The following is a 24,361-nucleotide window of genomic DNA, read 5'->3' as shown; positions in this document are numbered from 1 at the left end:
TTCAACATGTTAAGTGGTGAAATTTCGATTTGACACAAAAATCTACCATATAGATATTTTTTTTTGTCATTATCAATTTTTTTAATAAAAAACGTATTAAGTAGCTTAACATTATCTTTTCAATGTTTCTATACTATTTAACACGGGAACGGGTCTAAATTGCACGAAGACAAAAATGCACGATGGAACTTAATTGCATCAGAACCAAATTGCACGAAGATGATTTTGCACCAAGGGTCAATTTTGCACGTGAGTAAAGTAATAAAGAAAAAAAAACTGAAAAATTATCAAAAAAAAAGTTACTAACCGAGAGTTAGGGGTAACAGTGATAGCAACAAAAAATAACTAATAAAAACTCTAATAAAAAAACGCAAAATCGTCTGCTCGTGCAAAAGTATCTTCGCAAAAAATTGACCATTTGTTCAATTTTATCCACTCGTGCAAAAGTATCTTCGTGCAATTTTGTCCCCTCGTGCAATTTAGACAGCTACCCATTTAACACAATTTCATATCTTAAACTTGAAACTAATTAATACCAAACAATGTGCACAGTTAAAACCTAGAGGATACTTTGAAAACCTAAAGAAAATTTGTTGAAAACCAGTGGTAACCCTGTATTGCCTGTTCAACATTTTTTACTCTAACAAGTACTGAATATGCTTTTGATTTCAGTCTTTTTTAATTACATTATTCGAAATTATTTTTTTATGTTTGTTTGACAGATAACATCTGACTTCAATATATATATATATATAGATATAGCAGAACTTCTTAAAGAGCGTAATATCAAGTTTTGCTATCAGGGGGTGTTAATTAGTAAAATAAAATAAAAAAAGAGTAATTTACTAGTAATATCTATTAAACGGGGCGATTACTCTTCGATTTTGCTAAAGCAACGTTTATGAAAATGAGTATGTCAACATAATTAAATTTATGTGACCTTATTAGGCTTATGTTAACGTTGCTTGATATTATTATTTTTAATAAAAATAAACAAAATAGCTTTTAAAAAAATAATAAGAGCTTAAAGTTTTATTTTCTTTTGTATTTCATATGTCTATTAAGAAATAAAAACTGATTAGATTTTAAACTTAATCTGCTTACTCACACTTTAAAACTAATAGATTTTAAAGGTTTAGTATTAGTGTTATGAGTTCTTTCACATAAAAAATAAGTTATACAAATAGGTTAATGCAGGGACGTGGCTTGGTACGTTTCTGCAAATCTACAGAAACGTATACTTATGTGCGAAAAAGCAGCTTGCTTTTTTTTCAGCTTGAAAAGACTCTGCTTTCTTAGCTTTTAGTATTCATTTATGCTTAGTAATAAAATTATTTTATTAGTCCTGAGAGATAATTTTGACATATATGTACTCTTTAGCATTTTTAGTGTCGTAAAAAAATTGAACGAATTAAATACATCCAAATTGTAACATTTAGCGCGTTAAAGCTTCGTTTTGTCAAAAAGCTACAATGCAAAATTAAACTATTGGAAGCTGTAGCTTCAAAAATCAAAATCATACAATTTTATGTTACAAAAGTTTGCATAATTTGTTGTTACTATTGACTACGTTAAATGTTTGATTTTATACGTTTAATTGTTTAAATGAAAACAATATTAGTGTTTTTGAGTTAAATTGTGATTTTTTTTAATGAATGTTTTCTGGGTTTACACAAGTGGCATGACATAAATAGTCATAGGGGGTGTGGAGAAAAATAAATTGCCTTGTATACAGTTATCACTCGTACTTCAATATTTAATTTTTGATGTATTAACATAACTGCATATTTTCAGATTAAATTCAATAATATTAGTTTAAATTGCTGTGTTCCCGCTAGGACGTGTTATTTCAGATGTTTTAGTTTTTGCAGATTCGTAACTTTTTTGAGCTAGCTACGTCCCTGGGTTAATGGTTTATCATTATGTAAAAATTACTGTAAACAAAATGAATTGTATCAGCTCAAAGTCTGCAGAGATAATCGAAAAAAGTATAGTTTTTACCTTTGTGAATTCTTTTTGTCCCATTCCAAATATAAAAAGTATGTGTCAAAAAATCTCTCGATAGCAAAGAAACACATAAAGCGAAGCAGTTTAAATCGCTTATATAGGGTTTCCTAAAGTGGTAAATATTAAGAACTTTGGTTAGTAATGATAAATTTAACTGATTAGTTCACAATTTTTTTTACTTTAAGCTGCAGACCAGTCTGTATGGTCGCAATCTTATGCTTTAAAAAGCAAAAAAAAGTGTCACAATTAGTGTAAGCTACAAGAACCAGGTAGGCAAGTTAAAAAATCTTAAAGTATATGTTCTCTAACTTGAAGTAATTTAAAAAAATTGAGCTATGGTAATTAAGAAATACATTTATTAGTTTCTAAGTTATAGAACAAACTGGTTTACTAAAGAACCAATACGTAGATCGGGGTCAGTATTGTTTATTGAATGAAAAAAGCGCTCAAAAATTTGGTCCAACGACCTGGTGTACGAAAAAACCTTTCTGTTATCGAGTTATACACCAGGATACAGTTCAATCTCATGTCCAGTTGCTTATTATGAAGAAGAGACTAATTTAATTTGAAATATTTTTTTGCGGGCAACAATAAAATGAATAATTGCTTTGCAGTTCATTGTACTTGAAAATTTTTCATTTATAAAAACTAAGTTTATAAGATCTTCATATGAAAGAAAGTATGTAATGGAACATATTTACATATAATATAAAGCACAGTTTACAGAAATGCAAAAACAAAACGTATTTAAAAAAAAACTTTATCATAGTAAAACTTAAGTTTTCTTCTTCTACATTAGTTGTTTTTAGCTTTGAAGCATGTCGCAGGCCAGAAATTTTTACTTATCAATTTATATTTTGTCCAAGGGCTCGACTGGTTCCTGACGTAATTTTCAAATCCAGATCTAGTAATTTTAAACCTTTATATTAGTATTATTAAATCTTAGACTATGGTTTTTTGTTTGTTATAGTCCTTGCAGATAGTTGGCAATAGCTGCTAAATTTGGAATTACAAATCTCCACACTTGTTGTTGTTACAACGTGATTATTTTTTTTGCTGTTCGTTACACACCTAAAAGTATCTAGTGTAGGTTTCAATTTCAAGTCTTCAGAGTATTTAGTTGAAATGTTCCGTCAATTATGCCGAAAAAACTTTTAAAAAACTAAGTATAACTTCATGACAAAATAGTATGTGTTGCGTGGTTGGTATTTGATTAAATCTATAATGCTTTTATTTTATAGTTTAGTATAGTTTAAGTTTTTGATAACAATTTATTTTGATTTGCTTTGTCTACTTTTGTTTTTGCTCAATATTTTTAATAATTGCTTATTAACAGTTCAATTCCTATGACTTTCGGATATATTTTTCAGAGTTTTTAATTTAATTTTAATACTGACGACCTCTTTAGAAACTTAGTTTGCCGAATTAACCTAAAAAAAATTGTGATGAAATTTAAGCTGTAATTAGTATTCAAAATTCAAATCTAAATTCGAAACTTTTTACAATAACTTTTACTATTGAAAACTGATAAACATCATTGTAAATATAACTTTAAAATTCGAGCAGTTCTAAATAACAAAAGAAAACTAAAAAGATACACAACTATTTTTCTCAAAGTATCAGCTTGAGCACATTTAGGTATTTTAAAAACTATTTTGTGATGTAAAAAACTTCCATTTAAATTAATAATGATTTTCAAAACTTCTGTATACATATGAAAAACGGGAACGGGTCAAAATTGCACAAAGACGAAATTGCACGAGGTTACTAAATTACACGAGTGGACTAAATTGCACGAGTGCACAAAATTGCACGAAGACAAATTTGCGCGAGGGCACAAAATTGTACGAAGGAACAAAGTTTTATAATTAAAACTTTGCATCAAGGGTCAATTTTGAACGAGAGTAAAAAATAAAATGAAATAAGACAGAAACAAAAAACTAACAGACAAATCATATAAAAGGTTAAATTACTTACTAAAATTGTTGATAAATTATAAAATTGAAAACATTTCAGATAGAAACTTTACCTTTGACGTAGAGTTCAATATATATTTTATGTGTATATAATGTTAGATATATGTGTGTATAAAAACTCTTTTATTTTTTTTTGATGTTTTTTTTTTTAATATTTAATGTTGTTTAATTTAATAAGTCTCATTTTTCATAGAGTTTTTCGTTTTAGAATTTAAATTTTGACTGTAAATTATAATTTTGGTAAACTATCAAAATCCACCCGCGTTCAAAATACACCCGATTTTTTTTTTATGTTTTCTTTATTCACTAATTTATTGATATATTTTTAGAATTTAATTTTTAATTTATTTTTTGCTATCTTTGTTGCCCCTAACCATTACCCTCTTTTGGTAAGCAGTTCTCGAATTTGATTGGGTGGATTTTGACTGGGTGGATTTTGAACTCGGGTCGATTTTGAACGTGTCCGATAACTTTGATTAAGTTGGGTATGCAACTCGATGAGCCGAGAGCCGAGAGGTCTTTTTGCGTATCCAGTTCCTTGAACCAAAAAATTTTGAGCAACTTTTCGTTTTTGTTCAATAAACCACTATTTTGTTCAATAAACCGGTAGATATCATGTTGATGTTTTGCACTCGTTAAGGTGAAATAGTACTAAGTAAGTTTTTAGCATAATTTAGTACACGTGGCGACGCGTGGGGTGGAGTACAACAACATAAACTACCTTAAGTACTATTATCTATTATTAAAAATTAACTTATTCTGGACAAGATGTCCTAAGACCAAATATTTTAAGCGTTTTTTTTTCGTTCAATAAACTAAACTTATTTAATATTAGTAATAATACTAATAAAAATATTTAATTTTAACTAATTTCCTAGCTTGAACGTAAAGTACAATAAAAATAAGAATCTAATTATACTAAAAATAAACTATAATATCACTTGAGGTAGTTTATGTTGTTGTGCTGTTACTGTTAGTATAGTCCGTATAAGTTTCAAGTGAAACAAAAAAAGACTTTTATAAACAAAAGTCATTTTATATCAGATTATACAGTAACAGGTCTAAATTGCACGACGAAAAAATTGCACGAGAACAAAATTGTACGAAGCCAAGTTTGCACGAAGCCAAATTTGTACGAGGGCACAAAATTGCACGAAGACGATTTTGCATCAAGGGTCAACTTTGAACGAGTTACATTTTCGCACGAGAGTAAAAAAAATACAAAAAAAAGTTACTGACCGAGGGTAAGGGTTAATATACAGTGATAGTGAAAATAATAATAAAAAATAACTAAAAAAAAAAGAAAGCTACCGACCGACCGAGGGTAAGGGTTAGGGGTAACAGTACTAGTAAAAAAAATAAATTAATTAACCCTTGCAAAAGTGTCTCCGTGCAAAAGTGACCCTTCGTGCAATTTTGTGCACTCTTGCAATTTTGTGCACTCGTGCAATTTTGTTCCCTCGTGCAATTTTGTACGCTCATGCAAATTTGACAGCTACCCCATAAATATGCATGTATATCAAGCGGAATTTTTGCAGTAATGAAGTAACCATAATATAAAAAATGTATGCAAATTTAAGTTCAGTTTGTGTTTTGATTGTTACGCCATAAATGTTAAAGATATGAAAAGTGTACCCTGAGACATTAATTGCCAGGTACTAAATAGTTTTTGCTTTATTATGATTTGCAAATATTTTTGTTATTCTTTAACTTTTTCGGTATTTTTTGTTGAGTTGTTGTAACATTCGTATTTCAATGCTAATGGTTCTGAATTAAAATATGAGGTATAGTAATAATTAAGGTATTCTGAAACTTGTTGTAATTTGAGTGAATAACTTTTTCTGTTGAAAGGTTGGCAACACCCAAAGCTTTATGCGTATTATTACAAAAAATTTGTTTATAATTTTTTTTTAATTTAGACTTTAAAACGAAAAAACGACTATACTAAATAATAAATAAAATACAAGTTTTAATAAAGCCAATAAAACTATTCTAAATTTTTATTAATCAGTCATTTTTATTAAGCGCACTTGTGCAGTGCATGTATAGCATGCATATCAAAAAAAATTATTTGCAATGAAATTCAATAAGTACAGACGTTTCAAAAATCATCTTTAACTTATAAAAAATACTGAAATATAATGTTTATAGTATACTTTTTATCTAGTAATACTTTTTTTAAAGCTGTTAAGTAAATAAACAAACTTACTTAATTTATAAAACTTAATTAATAACTAAAAAATAATTTAAAATAAAACTCACAATATAATTTCACTTTTTAAAATATAAAAGCTTTTTATTTGGTGGTCTAGTTAATTTACAATTGCAAAGTTTAGTATGATATTATTCTAAAACTTAAAATTAGTTGACTATAAAGATATTTTTAACTACAACTTGTGTTTTTTTAAATATTAATTGATTTCAAAGGTATAAATTAATATTAAATTAACAGATGAAAAGTATTAAAACAGAGTACTTATAAATAGTATTTAATTTATTATAAGTATGTAATAAAAAACTTAATTTTACGTATCAAATTGTAACTTCACTATAAAATTTTTTCAAAAATATAATAAAATATTCTTTTACCAAGTATAAGCGTTTTATTTCATTAATTTTGTTCCCAGGAATCTTAAATAAAAGATAAATCGTATTTGTTTACAAAAAAGCATAAGAATAAGTAACTAAATAAACAAGTACTAGATTACTGTTTTCTCACGAAAAAAAGTTTTTACTTAAGCTCATAACTTTGTATGAAACTTTAACAATTTGGTAATTTTAAACCGTACAAACAGCTGAATAGCAATAACTTAGATTAAAGAGCTAAATTTATGTGAGACTTTAGCAACTAACTGATTGGTTTATTAAGCAACTAAATATAGTTAGTGTTTTTTTATCAGTAATAACACTAAAATTCTGTTATTTTTACTGCCAAGTAAAAACTATGCCTAACATTAAACTAAATAATTTTTACGGTTTTGTACAGTTTGAAGAAAAAAGACTTAAAACTATGTTTTATTTAATCTAAAAATAAGATTTAGTATTCTACAAATAATTTATTTATCGAAGTAAAATAAAAAAATAGATGAAAGATGGATCATAGTAGTCTTAATACATATGTAAAGCTACTAGTTAAAAAATACACTTTAATTTCTTTAAAAACATTTTTATTCGTTAAGTTAATTTGATAAATTAACAATGCTAAAAAAACAGATAAATGATGAAAAACTTGCTAAATAAAATTTATATTTATTACGTTAACTAGAAGAACTTTTATATTATTACGTATAAACATAATTTTAAAACTGATTGTTATGATGAAAATCTTTATTCTGTTTAACTTATACAGTAATATCAACCTCAACCAGCAACTTATACAAAAAAAGTCCTAGTTTTTTCAATACTACTTGAGACTTTAATCCAAAGATGACCATAAGCAAAAAATTGCCTTAAACAAAAAATAAACATTCACTGACAACATTATTTAAAAAAAAAATAGTAGAAGTGTTAAGAAATTAAAGTGTTTACTTATATTCAAATTATTCAATTTATGATATGTCTTCTATTATTTACCTTAAAAATTTCGTTAATGGTCAGGTAAAGATGAATAAATAGATGTTAATATTGTCTGTTAAATATCATAAGCTAGAAATATTTTTAATAAAATTTACGCTAAGTCTGTTATTCTGTAAGAAGAGTTGCCTTTGAAATATCTGCTGGTGGTAATAATAAAAGGATAAAATCCGTTTTAATAATTTTCCAAAACATTTTGGAAAAAAGTGCAAACACCAAAAAGTTTTTTGCCAGATTTAAACAACAACAAGCTAAGGTATCAAGCACATTTTTAAAAACATTAAGTGTTAAGTAAATGTCATTTGTGATATTTTTTTTTTAATTGCTTTTTTTTATACACATTTGCTGTTACGTTTTATTATTTTTGTATTGCTTCCTTTTTAAAAATTAAATTTATATCTAAAAATTAAAAATAATACTTATTAGTAAAGAATGGTATACTTTTTTTAATGTTTAAGTTAAAAAAAATTACATATTAAAGACAATTTTTTTAGCTTAAAATGTGTTATCAAGCTTCAGATTACTGTATACCAGGATGCCAAGCTAGGAGGAACACCGGAGGTTGTTCCCCCCAGACAAAAAGAAAAGAATAAGAAAGTTAAAAAAAATTGTGGTATACCGGATCTGGATTTATTTTAAAATTTGAGACCATGTCGGGTCCATAGCTATTTAACTTAAAATTACAACACTTATAATGTAAAATTACACTTTCACACTATTTTTTAATTGAAAGACAAAAAAACGCTCAAAATATTTGGTCCTAGGACCTGGTGCACGAAGGACCTTTCGGTTATCGAGTCGTAAACACTTGGATACCTTTCAACGTTTTGTCCAGGATTTTACAATTGACAATAGCTATACAGAACTTTACAATAGTGATAAGATTTTTTTGTAGTTGATGGGCTTGAATTACCGAATAAGCAATTTGAAGAAAAATTTAGAAACAAATCTACTCGTAATTTTAGGTAGGCCTCGTAATTTTTAAAAGTTGTAGAATATCATTATTTATAATTTTTAAAACGCAAGTAAGTAAAAATAATATCACATTTGAAAGTGTGTTTTTATAAAAAAGTTAGATGGTATTAGTTTGTTTCAAGCTTAAAAAGACCTGGCACGCCAGAGCTTGGCGGGCCAGGTCAAATAAGGTCAAATACACGGTTCGTACTTTGCTAATCTAATTGTTCGGAATATTTTTTAACTAGTAGCTAAACTAGTTATATAAACAATTTCTGATTTGTTTACCTCTTAATGCAAATTTCTTATCAATTTTACCTGAAATCACATTCATAATTTGGTATGATTACAATTTTCTTTCATTATTTGTCTTAGTAGTATAACTTTTAACTAGTAATAGTTTATTGTAGTTTGTAAAGAGTTTTACTTTTAAAAATCGCTTAATACAGAACATATTTTAACAATCTAAGTCATACTGTACTTTGTTATTTTTTAACTACTTTTAGTAAAGCTTTCTCTTTTGACATATCTATAAAAATTTACTTAGTTTTAAAGTACTAAAGCGTCCTACTAAAGTTTATGTCGAACAAATTCGGCCTGTTATGTACAACATGCTTTCACATCTCACCCGACTTTTGCAGCATCGTCAAGTGGTTTAACCATGACTAGTTTAGTAAGGAATTAAAACAATATTTAAAACCAAAAACAATACATAAAATAATAATTACTGACATTTATTTAAAAGATTACATAAAAATGTATTGGTTTTTGTGAAAATAAATTAGAAAAAAAGTTACTATGAATCAATTAATTAACATGCTTTTATTTATATTTTAAAGTAAAGAAATGCCGTTAAAGAGCAAGTAGAAAATAAACCTTTTCGTTTTTCTATAAACATTTTTGTTTTTTTCAACAACGAGAAAGGACGTAATATATTAAACCTACAAAATACATCACTTGCAAACTGTAAAAGTACTAACACCTTAATTTTTTCATTCTTGAAGGTTACTTGTGTCGTTTCAGGGAGCGGTTTTGTTTTAAATTCAATGTGAATGTTACTTAAACATAGACATTTTTCTAATAAAAAACAACTGTTACTCTTTTTAATCAACTGAATACAGATCTGTTTTTATAATTTAGGTTCGGCCGGAACCGGATCTAGATCTATTCATAAAATAAAAATCCTTTATTCTGTACGTCACTTAACTAACTTTCAGATTAAATACAGAAAGAGCTGTGAGAAGTTACAGCTCTTTGTTTTAAAACTATGAGGATGTCGACATCTGGTCCAAACATTACGATCGTTTTAGTGACACTAATAGTTTACGAAGTTTTGTCATAGTGTTCTCAAGTCGTAGAACTAGCACAAGTAAGCGTTAAAATTTCTAACTAAATAAATAAAATAATCAAAACATGTTGAAAAAATTTAACGCAACTAATAAAAAAAACACCTAAGTTTTCTTTATGGAAGATATTTAAGAAACTTATTTGTGTGAAGTTATCACGGCTGTTCTAGCTAAGCTAACTTTACCAACATTTGTGATGCTGTTTTTAAAATGAAGAACTAGTAAATTTAAAGGCTTCATTTAATAACTTAGAAAAATTAAAATAGTTATTAAGTTTTGAAAAAAAGTTATAATTTGTAAGAAAAAGTGGTGGTTTAAAATTAGAAACATTCTTTGTTTAACAGCTTCGTTTTTTTTTGTTAATTAGTTATTTTTGTAAACGAATTAATGTAATCAAAATACTTTAATAGTTAACAAACTAGCTGAAAAAAAGTTTTGACTTTATAATTTTTCGCCCCCCATAGCAAAAATACGACGCTTCGCCACTCATGAATACTAACAATCACAGCAACATAATGCTAGTGTAGAAACTATTAGTTTATTTTTAAGTTTTTAATTAAAGCAAAAAATTATAAAAATATAAAGTCAGAGTTTTTTATACTATATTGTGTAATAACATCAAAATAAAAAAAATCTGTATTCGGCTAAACTCATAATCTAACAATAAAACTTTCCTATTTCTAATTTAGAGACATATGAAATGTATTTTTTGGTTTTGTACAACATCCCTAAATACAACTTTTAAGAATTTAATTTAAGTGTAACTATTAAACAAATAACGTGTATCAAAACATATATCAATAATATATATTTATTTAAGTTTAAATACTAAGTAAAAAAATTTAACATATTAAATAAAATGCACATAACTATAGCATATAGGGTTTTTAAGATGAAATAAAAAATCTTTATATTAGGTTTCGTAACAAAATTTTAATTACCTGCGTTAAAACTTTGAGCTAGGTGTTGGTTAAAAAAATATACAAATTGAGTCGGTTAGTTATTGATAGAAGTTTCATAAGTACCAAATCAATGACTCAAAGAAAAAACTACTTTAACTTTTTACTCCAAAAACTGCTTACAATGGCATTCGATCAAAGCTTTAAAAAACTAATGTTCTAAAAGAAATTAATATTACAGGATTACAGTTGCAAACTAAAACCATTTTTTTAACATAGAGTTGGTGATAAAATTGTGATTCCGTCCATAAATTCCATCAGTTTTTAGTCTACAGTTGCTACTAATTGTAAACCTTGCTTTATGGCATAGACATCTGTGAATACGTACAAACTTTTGATTGCTTTAAGGCTGAAAATCGCTATCCGAAACAAAAAAAGTTCCAATTGTTAAAAATAAATGTTTTGCGAGAAAGTTTTAAATTTGCTTTTGGAATATAAATATTTAAGTTGTCTTTCAAGCAAGCGATTTAAAGTTGGATTAAGTTTATTCTACATTGAGAAATAAAACAAACGTAAAATATCATCAAAGATAATATATCAAGACAACTAATGGACTTTTTTAACAAAAAAGTTTGTTGATATCTTTTTTTTTGATTTTTACTTGAAATTCGAACAAAAGTTTAGAGTATTGTAAGTAAAATAGTACGCTTTTATAGCTTGGGAAAATGTTTTTTTTGTACGTATAAGTATATTATGTCTCTTAAACAGCAAGTATAGTTTCTACATTAATTCAAAAAAAACGAAGACTTGAACGTACGTAAATAAATATTAAATTAGTTTTTAAAGTAAAGTTATTATAGCTAATATTACAAAAGTGTTATTTACTTTTGCCTGCGAAATTTTACCAGTTTTGCAAGTCATTTAATTTAAATAATATAATAAAATAGTATAAACTTACTTATATTTTTTTGAATTTTAAACATATTTTTGAAAAAATAACATATATATATATATATACAGTATATACGTATCATTTATTTATTTGTCTAGGTACAGAAATAAAAGTTTGAAGTTCATGAAAAATGGTTTGTCACTTACTACTAAGTTATAAGTACATTAAACGTTTTGCTGTAAATTATGTTTAATTATTTTTTAATAGTTTGTTACTTAAGAAAATTTTATTATAACTTAAGGAAGTCTAATCTTATCATTTTTAACAGGTTTCAAAATCGTTTATAGCAATCAACATCGTTTTAATTTGTGTCGTGATTTCTTCTAAAGTTTCATCTAACAAGTTTGATAATAATAAACTCGCATTTACTTTACATCACTAAAGCTAGTTAAATAATATTTTTTCAGAAAGTTAGATTCGTACGTCTATCCTCGAGTAAACGGAAAAAATTACAGAAAGCTAGAAAAAAAGCATAAAGTGAGTATGGTTTAGCTATGTTAAACTTAATTATGAAGTTTAAATTGTAGTTATGTTATGTTGCAAACTGTTTAAAAATTTTTACACCAACGTTATGAAAAAAGTAAAACTGTGATCTTTAAAGAAACGTGTTTGTGAAAAAGATCGTGAACTGTGCCCTTATTCGCTAGAGTTTGATGATGAGAAATGGCAGGGTCTTGAATACAACAAGCTCTCCATAAACAACAGAAGTTCAACTCCTTGGGCTATATAGTAAGTTTTATTTTAGTAAAAAATATTTTTTTATGTTCACAGTTTAAGATAGGAAATCCGCATTTAATTTTTAAACTACAACTAATTACTTAAATTAACAGTTTTTGAAAGCAATTGAAAAAAATCTTACAAGTGTTTTTTGATCAAAATACTTTTTAATGTTTTCAACTAAAAATTTAAAGTTTTCGTTTTGAATAACTAAAAAACAACAAAGTTACGTTAAATATACTTCCAGCAACGATTACGATGCCAATAGAAGACCTGCCCGTATTCCAATGGCTTGCTGTACTTGCGTTTACTGCGTAGAAAGAGATTCGTGGGGCTATTTTGTCAGGGATACTTTGAGCCGGTACTCTTATGAAGTAAAGATTTCCATGCAAGTTCAGCGCAGAAAGCCAGGATACAACAATGAAGGAGAAGAGTGGGTGTCGACATACCAGGACGTTGCTGTCGGTTGCACCTGCGGTGTGGCGAAGATGCAAATTTAGTGTAAGTCCTGCAGAAATTTTCTGTGAAAAGTACTTGTTTTTAAAAACGTTAACTTTGAAAACAAAAGAGTATGTAGTATTTTTAGTTGGTAATCGAAATATTCATTTTTAATAAGTTGTATTTTTAAAGTTTATAAAGCTAATTTTTGCAACATGCTTTATATATTAAAAAATAAATTGTTTACTAATTACAATTTTTCGACTTAAGCTTTACTTTTGAATATTTCTTATAACTACTTTTTGACTTGATAAGTCTGCATAAAATTTATTATATTATTCTTAAGGTTATAATACATATAAGCCATCTTACTTATTTGTAAACTGTTGTTTTTAAGCTTTAATGTACTAATAAACTATTATACAAACCATCTGTTTATAAAGTTCTTAAAATCTATAACTATAATTTTATTTTGTGCCGTTTACCAAGAATTTTCCTGAAAAAAGTTTGAAAAAATATATCAGAAATATAAGCATGAGCTGTATGTTGTATTTTTTAGTTTGAAATAAAAGGATTAGATAATAGAATTATTTAATCTGAATGAAAATCATAAACGAACATTTTTTAAAACAGTTCAAATATTTATGATATTTTCATCAAAAATGATTAAAAAGCAAATTTATTGGTTTTAGTTTTACTAGTCTAGTTTTTATGGTTATGAAACTGGTCAAAACACGCCTCTCCTAAGCATTCTTGTTCTATTTTTATTAGTCTATTTTTTATGATTTTATACAGCGTAGCGTTTTAGCTGTGTGATAAAGCTTGTCATAAGATATCTGTTACATCGTTTTAAGCGTTCAAAAGTTGTATAATCACTTATCTTATAATTCATATTTTTGGTTGAATACCTACGAAAAAAAAAAGTTTTTTTTGTAAAATTAAAATTAATTAAAGTTTATTTTGTATTAAAAGACAAAAGTTGTACATGAAATGCTTTTCAGGATTAAATATGATCAAATTAAATTATAACGAAAATAATAATTAGTTTTTGCACACAAGTATATGTCATTTTGATTAGTTTAAAATGAAAAAAATTTTTTTATTTAACGTTGTAAAAAACAAAACACTTATTTTTAATGAGATTCATTAAAATGGCTGTCATCAGTTAAAGTAGAAGCTTATTTATTCATCAATAAAACATCTGTTCACCATAGTTGTGATCGTTTGCATTTTACTTTTTAAATAAGGATAATTTTTTTTCTAATGGATTGCTTTTGAAAAGTCTTGGAGTGAAAACAGTCAGTTTATGATAAATACTAAACAGTTTATTCAAGAATATCTAAAAACAAACATAAGATAAAAATTTCTTTATAATTAAATTAAGTCTTAAAAAATTATTGGCCATGAATGAGATTAATCATTTTAAGTTCACACAGAGACGGTTAAAACAGGCTTCTGTTTAGCGGAAGTTATTTCTATGCGAAAGCTGTTTTCTTTTAAAAACTAATTAATAAAGTACTTTTTGATCAGCTTTAACGTATATGCTAACTTCATTAACACAGAACTAGTTTATTAGCATAGTCTAACGTGTTTAATCCATATGCCACATATAAATCAAAAACTTTCGGGGTTTTACAACCACTCTCTTAAATTTTTTCATTTTTTTAGTCCATAAGAGCACACGTGTTTTCGATTTTTTTAAATGATCACATTTATCTTCATCATTTTTTCGCTTACAGGTTAAAAAATCCACTTTTTTTGACTGTAGCTAGCAATCTTAAATAAATGCATTTAAAGGTTCCATTTTAAATACAATTACAAGATATCAAACTATAAATTAGTTTTAGTATTGTCTTAAACTTATAAATTTATTACTTTAAAATATTTTAAGCTTAAAACTACTAAAAACAGCAATAACTCACTAATAAAACGAAAATATTAAATAGAATACAGAAATGCACAAAAACACAAGTCCGGGGCAGACATGCTACTGTAGAAAAAAAGTTAAACTGAGTTACTATGTTTTACAACTAATCTGTACTTTTAAAATCAAAACTTAACAAAAGTTTCAAAAGTTAATAAAAACATTTAACTTGAATTTGGGCACTCATTTTCTAACAAAACATTAACTAACATCTAACATAACGAACATAGTACTAACACACGAGTTTGGGCGACTAGTTATAAAAAAAATACTTTATACTGAAAGTTTAAAAAAATTATAAGATTAAAAAAGCTACTTTAGATAGTAAAATGCAAAGTTTAACTTCAAAAAAATATAAAACAGCAGTCACACAGGAATCGGGCGTGAGTTTTTAATCTTCATTCTTTTAAGAAAAATTTATCAAAAGCTATTTAACTTTGAAACTACTTTTATGCTCAACAAAAACAATCTTAACTAAATAAAAACATTAACACACGATCTAAGGTAAATAGTTTTAAATTCAGATAAAAACTTGTTTTATTAAACTTAAAACAGTACTTACACACGAATCGGAGCTTATAGTACGAACTAAAATAAAATGTCAAGCAAAGTTTAACCAAAAATTTAAACATAACTCATACGTTGTGAGACTAATTTAAAATGTTAAAGTATTGTTGACTTTTTAGTCAGCCTTTCTAGTCAGCTTCGCGACGTGCTTTTTAACTACAAAGCAACTACCGCAGAAGAAGCATGTTTAAGTGTAACACTTACCACTAGTCTGCACTTTTGATCCTGATTTATTATTATGTGTACAAGCGCGAAAAACGATTTAAAGTTGCTTAGACTACTTATGCTTTTTGTACTTATTGAAACCGGGTTGTAACTTATATTTTATGTATCTTCATTGTTTATGTTACTTATATATATTTTTGTATAATCATTCTAAAAATTTATGATGATTTTAAATTAAAGATAAACTTGTTTTTGATTTAGCTAACTCGCTACTTTAATCCGTTTGTAAACTAATTGTACTTAGTTTGTACATTAGTTATTAAGTACTAAGAAACTTAGTTAGTTTAATAAAAAAGTCTAACAAACTCAATAATGTACAGGTAATGAAACTGGTTTAAAAAACCATACGAATAAACTGTCTCAATTATTTTACAAAAACAAAAAACAACAGATACAAAGATATTTTCTTTTCTTATGTTTGAATTTTATTTTTACTTTTTAACAATAATTGTGTAGATTCTTCAGCAGAATGTAGTACTGTTGGTAAATATAAAGATGATAATAATAATGCTGATAATAGCAATTGTTTGACAAGTAGCGAAACACTCCACTTTAAAACAAATAAAAGCCATGTCGTCGAGAAGTTAGTTTAGTTTAAACTTAAAATGTAGCAAGTTGGTCATCTTACGTTACAAAAATAAATTTTCAGATATATTATACTTTTATTTAGTGATAAAATTTACAAATTCATAAGATAATTTGAAAAACGGATAAGTTAAATACAAAATTAAACTACTCTCAAACCTGAGTTTAAACGTATAAGCATATTACCATCTAGATTCTAGAATAAATATAGAAATGTTGTGAATATATAAGAAAAACACATTTTTTAGACTGATGACGGTTTTTTGCAACTTGAGAAGTCTGAAAGAAACTTATTTTGTTTCATACTCAATGGCCGGGAAGTATTTAAAATGACACACCGAAATCAACCGGTTTAAAAGAAGGAGATAACATTGATTATTATGAAAATTAATACAAACTAACTTTTAATTGTTTAAAGTTTTCTTTTTACAAATAAAATATACATGCTCATATTTGTTAAATCTTTCAGATGCGTCGTTTATATCTAAATAATCTTTATTTTTCATTCTTACAAATATTTATTAACTTAAGTTTAAAACTAAAAAACAAAGTGACAATACATTAGAAGAGCAAACTACTCCACAGCTAGTTGTTAGTCCTGTTGCCGATTTTAATAACGAAACCTCAGATTTTAGTAGCAATAAAAACTTGTTACAACAAAACAAAAATTTTAAAACTTTCTTTAGTTTATAAATATTCAATTCTTTAGTATATAAACATTTTATTAGGATTATCAGTACAAATAATGAACAAAATTTCAAATCTGAACTGATCCAATGCAATTAAATATTAAGATTAGCTGATGTGCAACAAGTAGACCGTAAGAAAAACAGAAATAGTTTACGAATTCAAGACAAGCAAAATGTTTTTTCTGGTATGAATGCGAAAAAAGCTAATGATGTAAAAACCAATTCAACTGAATTAAATACAAGCAAACCTGTTTTCAACAAAACAAACCCTGATAAAAATACGTCCTCTGGAATTGAGTTAATACCTTGTTGTGATTACATCTTCTTGCGTATTAACGATTAAAGTGATGACCAACTTAATTTCAGCATTACATCACATCATAAGCTTAAAAAGTACTGTTTGAGCAATATAGCCATGACTTAGTTGTGAAATTATTTCAATAGCATATATTCAATTTTTTTGAAAATTGCTCATAAAGTACTGTTCTTTAAAAAACATAGACATAAAACAGGGGTCAGCAGCTTTATGTAACTCGCGGGCCAATTTTCCTAGAAAAAAATAGCTTTCGGGCCGCACTATTTAGAAAAAAAACATTTGAGGGCCGCATTTATTTAACAAAAATTCTAGTAATCAGTAGAAAAATATTACTTAAGATCAAAAATACGATAAGTTAAGCAATACTTGGGCACTAATAAAGATAGTTTATTGAATTAAGAGCCTAACAGTAAGTTTTTATTACAAAATCTTTAATTTTCATTGTTTTTGAATTGTATATTTTTGGCTAAAAATGAGCTCGAGGGCCGCAGACTTTGACTTAAAAGGCCGCATTTGGCCCGCGGGCCGCAGTTTTCCGACCCCTGACAGAAAACAATCTATTTTAAGTACCTTGGTCAAATTTTTTTTATTTTGACGGTCAAACGTATCTAGGAATGAAACATAAAGATGTTATTAACGTCTACCAAAGGTAAACATTATTTAACTAACCTTTCTATTCCTCTCAGCTTTCGTGAACTTTTTGAAACCTATTATCTTAAAAACAGGTGTCAAATTGTTATGAATTATGATACATATAATTTTTATGTACGTAGTAAGTATTATGTAAAACATATAACTTGCAGGTATGAGAAGCCATTAACAACAGAAAAAAAAAACTACATTTTACATTGAGCTATAATACAACGGTATCTCCTAAAAGTTCACTAAATAACAAATCATCTAAAACTAGTGACAAAGAAAATGTCCGTGTAGACAAACTTTCAATTGAGAAAACATAAAAAAAATCAGTGCTTGGTATAGTTAATAAACCAGAATATTCTTGTTTTGTAATTAATCAAAACAATTCAGCTGAAAACAAATATCAACCAAAAATATCGAAGGTAATAAGGTTGAATCCCGTTTTGTTAACTGGCCAACTGAACTTTGTTTAACTGAGTTAGTAATGGAGTGCAAGAAAAATAAAACTTATTATAAGTCTAACGAAAAAAATAAATGTTCTGTCAAAGAAGACACTTTGCAGATTTGTATTATAGTCGAAAAACCTTTGAAAATTTCTGTGAAAATCATTGACATGGAAGGGGAAAAAAGTACAAAGTTCATATAAATCAAGTAGAAATAGAGGATAGAAAAGTTAGTTTCTTAAATTTACTTAGATGTAAAAATTCATTCACTGGTATTATTAAAAGATAAATTTTTGTCAATGAGATCGACAACTGTATAGATTTATAATCTAGATTAAACTAAGTCTATATTTAAAACTCTCGATATAATACAACGTAGTACCATAACAACTATTTTCTAATATTTATTTATTCTAAACAAAATATTTTTTTAAGACTAATGATCAAATACTACAAGAAATAAAATTTTCACAAAAAGCGTTAGTGTTTCCGTTTTGGGTGCAGTTTTGGTCTACAAACAGATAGTCGTGCTTCACTTGGGCTACAGGATGGATATGAGATCTTTGTTCAGACTTTTTAGTTATTCTTTTTTTTCAATTTGTTTATGTCTTCATTTTTTCTCTTTTTCTTTAGTATTTGTGTAAATTAATTAAATCTTTTCTGTAGCCTTTTTGTTGTTATATAAGTTTTTGGTTTCTTGTAGCTTTTTTTATAGTGTTGATTATTTACACAGTTGAAAAATAAAATTGATAAAAAAAATACTCTATTCATATTATAAATGAACTAGTTAGCACTATGGAAGTTAAATCATACTATAGTATAGTTTATTGAACAAAAAGCAAAAAAAAAAAACAAAAATTTTTGCTCAAAAATGTTTTGGTTCAATGACCTGGATAGCAAAAAGACCTCTCGGTCATCGAGTTGCATACCCAAACTTAATCAAAATTATAATGAGCTAAAAATGAAAAAAAAGAAAAAATTAAAATCTAAAACGAAAAGCTCTATGAAAAGTGACACTATTAAACTTTATAACATTAAATACTTTTCTTAAACAAAAAAAGAAAAAGAATTTTCCAAAAAAATTAAAGAATTTTTACACACACATATATCAACATTATATACACATAAATATATATCTAACTTTACGTTAAAAGGTTAAGTTTTTATCTGAAGTTTCAATTTTAAAATTAATCCAGAATTTTGCAAATAAATTACCCTTTTGTATGATTTAAAAAGAGAAAAAAAAATATATATGTTAAGTTATTTCCTTTTTTTTATGTGTGTTTAAGAATTTCGACTCTACTACCAACTTATTTTAACTTAAAAAAAAATAAGTAACAGTAAAATATAACTATAACATTAAAAAAGAATAAAAATAACGTTAAACTGCAATATTCAAACAAAGTAAAATAAATCCATAAAAAAAAAAAATTAAACTAGATAAAAAGTATAGAATAAATATATCATTTTAATTAAGTATTTTGTGCTAAAAGGTTTTTTTTTTGGATAATTTAAGTTGAAAAATAAAAATATTTCACATTTGAATAGCTACATAAACTATTGTAAATTTTTTTTTAGAATTTTAAAGAAGTGATTTTTACAATAACTGAACTCTTATAAATAAAAATATGAAGATACGTATTACGTAAAAAAAAAAACAATAATAATTTTAACAACAATGATATTAACAACAACAAATTTCTGTCCATTAAATCAATCAAAAAAAAAAAGCTCTTTTCTCTTTTTTGAACTTTTGTCTAAGTCTTAACTGTAATAATAGAAAGAAAACAACATTTGTAAACATAAAAAAAAATTATTTTGCTTTGCTCAAAAAGAGATTTATCTTTAACATAATTTTGCTTGAAACAGTTATCTCAGCTTGCTTTTTAAATACTTTATTTTCTGCTAAAATATAAACATCTATAACTATTCTTTTTACATTTTCATGCAATAAAAAAAATATATATAATAATAAAGTATATATAAAAAAAAAGTTTGTAAGCAGAAAAAAGATTTAAAAAAAAAAGTTTGTAAGTATTCTGAACTTAATTCAAAAAAGTAGTCTTAAAGAATAGTCTTAAAAATAACTGGACAGAAAATGCTAAAATCTCAACTAAACCAATGTTAATGTAACCAAACAAATCTACTTTCCAACAAAAACATTTAAAAAATAAACAAAAAATTGGATATTAAATGAATTATTAAATAGTAATCTTTAACTACAATCTTAGAAATAGTTAGATAGAAAATGCTAAAATCCAGACTAAACCAATGTTACTGTGACCAAACAATATAATCTAACTTCACTATCGATATAACCCTAATAAAGCAAAAACTTCAACTTTAGTCAGAATAAACTAAAGTAAGGTAAAGTTACAACCTGAGAAAAAATAAAAAATAGAACTGAATAAACCGTAATGAATAAAAAAGTAAAGTATCCACAAATTTAGTTGTCTTGATATTTCTTCACCAAGAGATTTATTCTGCGTAATGAAGTAAAAATTTTAATTTATCGTTAAATAAGTATTGACAAAAAAACTTTAATTTATGAAAAATATTGAATTTTTCAAAATATTGGTTATTGAACGACAAAAAGTGCCCAAAAAGTTTGGTCAAGGACGTGGTGTATGTAAAAACCTTTCAGCTGCTGTGTTAAATTCCACAAATAAAGTTCAATGTCTTATGAACTGGGTTTTATATCTGCAGAACTTAATGAAAAACAAAAATAAAACGTTCAAAAAAATACTAATAATAAAAAAACAAAATAGCAGTGCAGTTTAAATCTTTAAGTCTAATGATTAAGTATAAATAAAATGTTCCAAATATCTAATAAAGCTCACAAGTAAACGAACTTTGCTTTATTAGCAACTTCGTCACTAAAAGTAAATTGGCTATCAAGAATAAATTAGCTACAAAAAAGTAATTTTAATATGATTTAAAGAAAAAAAAAACATTTTTTTGTTTTGTATTTTACTAGATTTTTTATTCTCCAAAGTATTTCCAACTTTAATAAAAAAAGAGTAATGTTTTATATTTAAATTAAAATGAACTATTAAATCTAACACCAATTATTTATATTAAAAAAAAAAATAAAATTAAAGCTAACTTTAGCGACATGTCTAGGTTTTTTCATGTGGGTAGCACATTTGTATTTTATTTATTTTTAAAGTTTTTTTTAATTAGCTTTAAATGAAGAGCTTAAATTAAGTGAGTATCATTATGTAATAAAATTTGAAAAACAATGTAAATTAAAATATCTTTTCATAGTATAAATATTAAAAATTTGGAGTGGTCCTTCCTTTTAATTGTATTATAAAGGTTTTTCTTCTAAAAAAAGGATTAAAACGAAAATTATTTTTATTTCTTCGATTGATACATACATTCTGTTACATACTTTATTATAACTTACTCTACAAAATACTAGCCATTTATTTAAGAAATCATAGTTAAAACTGTACTAATTGTTAATAAATTAAATGCTAGCTATTTATAATTTTTCTAAATTATCATGCTAACTTTTTTTTAAATTTAAATATTAATTCCTTAATATGGAATTTTTTTAATTTGATTAATTATTTTAAAAATTTGATTTTAGTTTATAAACTTAAAAAAGTAGTGAAATAAAAACGATTTTAGCCTGAAAGTTTTGAAGAAAATGTTGTTATAGTAATAACATGGTCAGTATTTAGTGAACTATAAGAATCAAGACTTGAAAAATTAAGGCCATAGGGGGGGGGGGGGGTCCAACATTTTTTTTTACTAAAATTAACTTTGGCTTTTATACGAAAGCTTAAAGTACAAACTATAAGCCAGTTTTTATAGAATTCAAAGTTATCATTTAACTTTTGAGATATTAAACTTTTTGTAAAATTTTTCCAATATAAACGTATGGACCGCAAATTTTTCGGGGTCAATTTTCTCGAAAATTTTAAAATTCACTAAAAACCTATTTTCTCCTTCATTTTTTGACCTAGAGACTTTAAATTTTTAGGAAATGTTACTTTTAATATTTTAAAAAATCTGAATGTTGGAATTTTTGAAATTTTGAAAAATAAAAATTTTATCCACAAAAACTAAAAAAAAGGGTAGTTTTTTGACAATAATTTTTTTTTTACTCAAAATTAAAAAAATTCCTACAATTGATCTCTTTAAAGTTTAATGATACACATTCTGTAAAAATTTGAGAAAGATTACTCAAAAAATGAAGGAGGAGATAGATTTTTAGTGAAATAGTATTTTTTTGCATTTTTAGTTTTCGCCTTCTATAAGGAACCTATTGAACGCCCTTTCTTTGATCGCTTATATCTCAAAAGTTACTTTGAGTTTTTTTAAGCGGTTGAAAGTGTCCGATAGCTCAGATTAAATTCTACAAAATAAGATCAACTTGTAAAAAACAAAGTGGACCCCCCCTATGGCCTTAAATAACTGTATTTAATATTTATATGAAAATTTCATAATAAATGATTGGGGAATATGCTTTAAAACAATTCAACTTTCAGGTAAATTTATTTTCTTCAAGCAACGAAGTTTAGTATAAGTTGATTATTAATATTAAATACTTTTAAGTGAAAATAAACTTTCTAGTTCAAAAACAACGCAAAATCATCATTTATTACTTATTTAAGCATTTTTAATTAAAAAGCTGAAAATGTTGAATTGAAACTTCCCTAGTATTTAAGTTTCTTAAATACAATATTATTTGTTTAATTATTTTGCAAAAAAACACAAGTAAATCAGTTAGCAAACTTAAAGATTCTGATTATACAACGTTTTCAATGACTTATTTAAGATGTTTTTTCTTGTTTTGTCTTTTTAGGGGGTGCACAGGAAAGCGCTCAAAACTCGTCCCTGCAGTACATTGTGTTAGCTTGTTTAGAAAAAGATGTTATTTTCGAGTAGCTAAATTTTCATCATTTGTTAACTTTTATGCTTTTAAATTTTTGAAATAATTTAAGTAAATAAAAATCTATCTTCAAACAAGCCCGTAGGTAATAGTTACTTAGTATAGTTTAAAAACAGTCGTTTAGTATTTGTTTCAGATTTATTAAAATTCACTTTCACTGGTTGGGTGTTTATATTACTTTTGTAGTTTAGGTATCTATTAGTTTAAATCTTTTTTATATAAGTGAAACAACAGGTAAAATACTAACTAAAATTATAACTAGACCGTGGTTTGAATCTATATTGTATAAGTTACTAAAAAAGGGAGTACCCTAAAATGCTAAACTAGAGAAGTTTATTCGCACATGCAAACCTTTTTCTTTGGAGAAAAGTAATAACTTGTTAAAATTTTAGCTTAGCATCTACATAATATTTTAGTAGTCCTTAGCTGCTAAAATAATTAACATAATTTTCCAAAATTTATTTAAGAGTTTTATGAAGTGAATTATATTAAAAAAAACTATTTGGTTAATACTTTTTAAAAGTTTTCTTTATTTGTTCTTTGAGTTAACAAAAATTTTAATTTTTAGTTTTACATATATTCATAAATACATTTTACATATACAAAAAATATTTCTGATGTATATATGCAACAGCAAAAAAAAATTGTAAAAAACTGTGTTTTGTGATATAATTAGATAGATACAATTTATTTATATTTTATATATAAAAAAAATTCCAATAAGGATTAAAAATTTTTCAATTTTTATTGCATAGATTGTCAAAACAAATCAACTTAAAGTTAATTAAGTGAAATATTACTTAGCTTACAAACAATAAAATCATAATGTTATAGGTAATTTTAAGTAATTTTAAATGTGTGTTTATTTTTAAACTGATTAGTTTAATGAAGTATTGTTTAAAATTTTAGCATAATTTTATGTGCATTTTAGCATATGTTTTATTTTATAATCTGTTTAATAAACTGACTGATGAACTGATGAATACGGAACAATTATATTGAAAAAACTGTAGTATTTATTAATATTATATATACTTATATAATATATATTTTGATTTTTTGAAAACAAATAAAAATATCTCAACTTCTAGAGGAGAAATAATATATTTTATTGTTTAAAGACTTTGTTATGCAAGCTAAGTTTCGGTTAAAGACCTCGTCAGTGCTTATATGAAAAATCTAGAAAGATATTTAATAGTCATGGAAAA

At 25.7% G+C, this 24,361-nt stretch overlaps 1 protein-coding gene across 1 annotated transcript; it reads left to right on the top strand.

Moving 5' to 3' along the window:
• Positions 1–11,808: 11,808 nt before the first annotated feature.
• Positions 11,809–12,924, top strand: LOC145832338 (uncharacterized). The gene is made up of 5 exons (XM_082939656.1): positions 11,809–11,840; positions 11,976–12,049; positions 12,115–12,184; positions 12,309–12,436; positions 12,672–12,924. The coding sequence occupies exons 1-5, from the start codon at positions 11,838–11,840 to the stop codon at positions 12,922–12,924; spliced, it is 528 nt and encodes a 175-aa protein (XP_082795782.1). The 5' UTR covers positions 11,809–11,837.
• The last annotated feature ends 11,437 nt before the right edge of the window (positions 12,925–24,361 follow it).

The sequence above is a fragment of the Thalia democratica genome, chromosome 3 (genome assembly GCF_965202585.1).
Source record: "Thalia democratica chromosome 3, ktThaDemo2.hap1.1, whole genome shotgun sequence".
Lineage (NCBI taxonomy): Eukaryota > Metazoa > Chordata > Thaliacea > Salpida > Salpidae > Thalia > Thalia democratica.
Note: the sequence above shows the minus strand (reverse complement) of the source record. Positions and strands in the feature narration are given on the sequence as shown.

Excerpts from the sequence above, each read along its gene's own strand:
- LOC145832338 (XM_082939656.1), top strand. Across the intron at positions 12,185-12,308 it reads AGCTAGAAAAAAAGCATAAA|AAACGTGTTTGTGAAAAAGA; the intron begins GTGAGTATGGTT and ends TGATCTTTAAAG. Across the intron at positions 12,437-12,671 it reads TCAACTCCTTGGGCTATATA|CAACGATTACGATGCCAATA; the intron begins GTAAGTTTTATT and ends ATATACTTCCAG.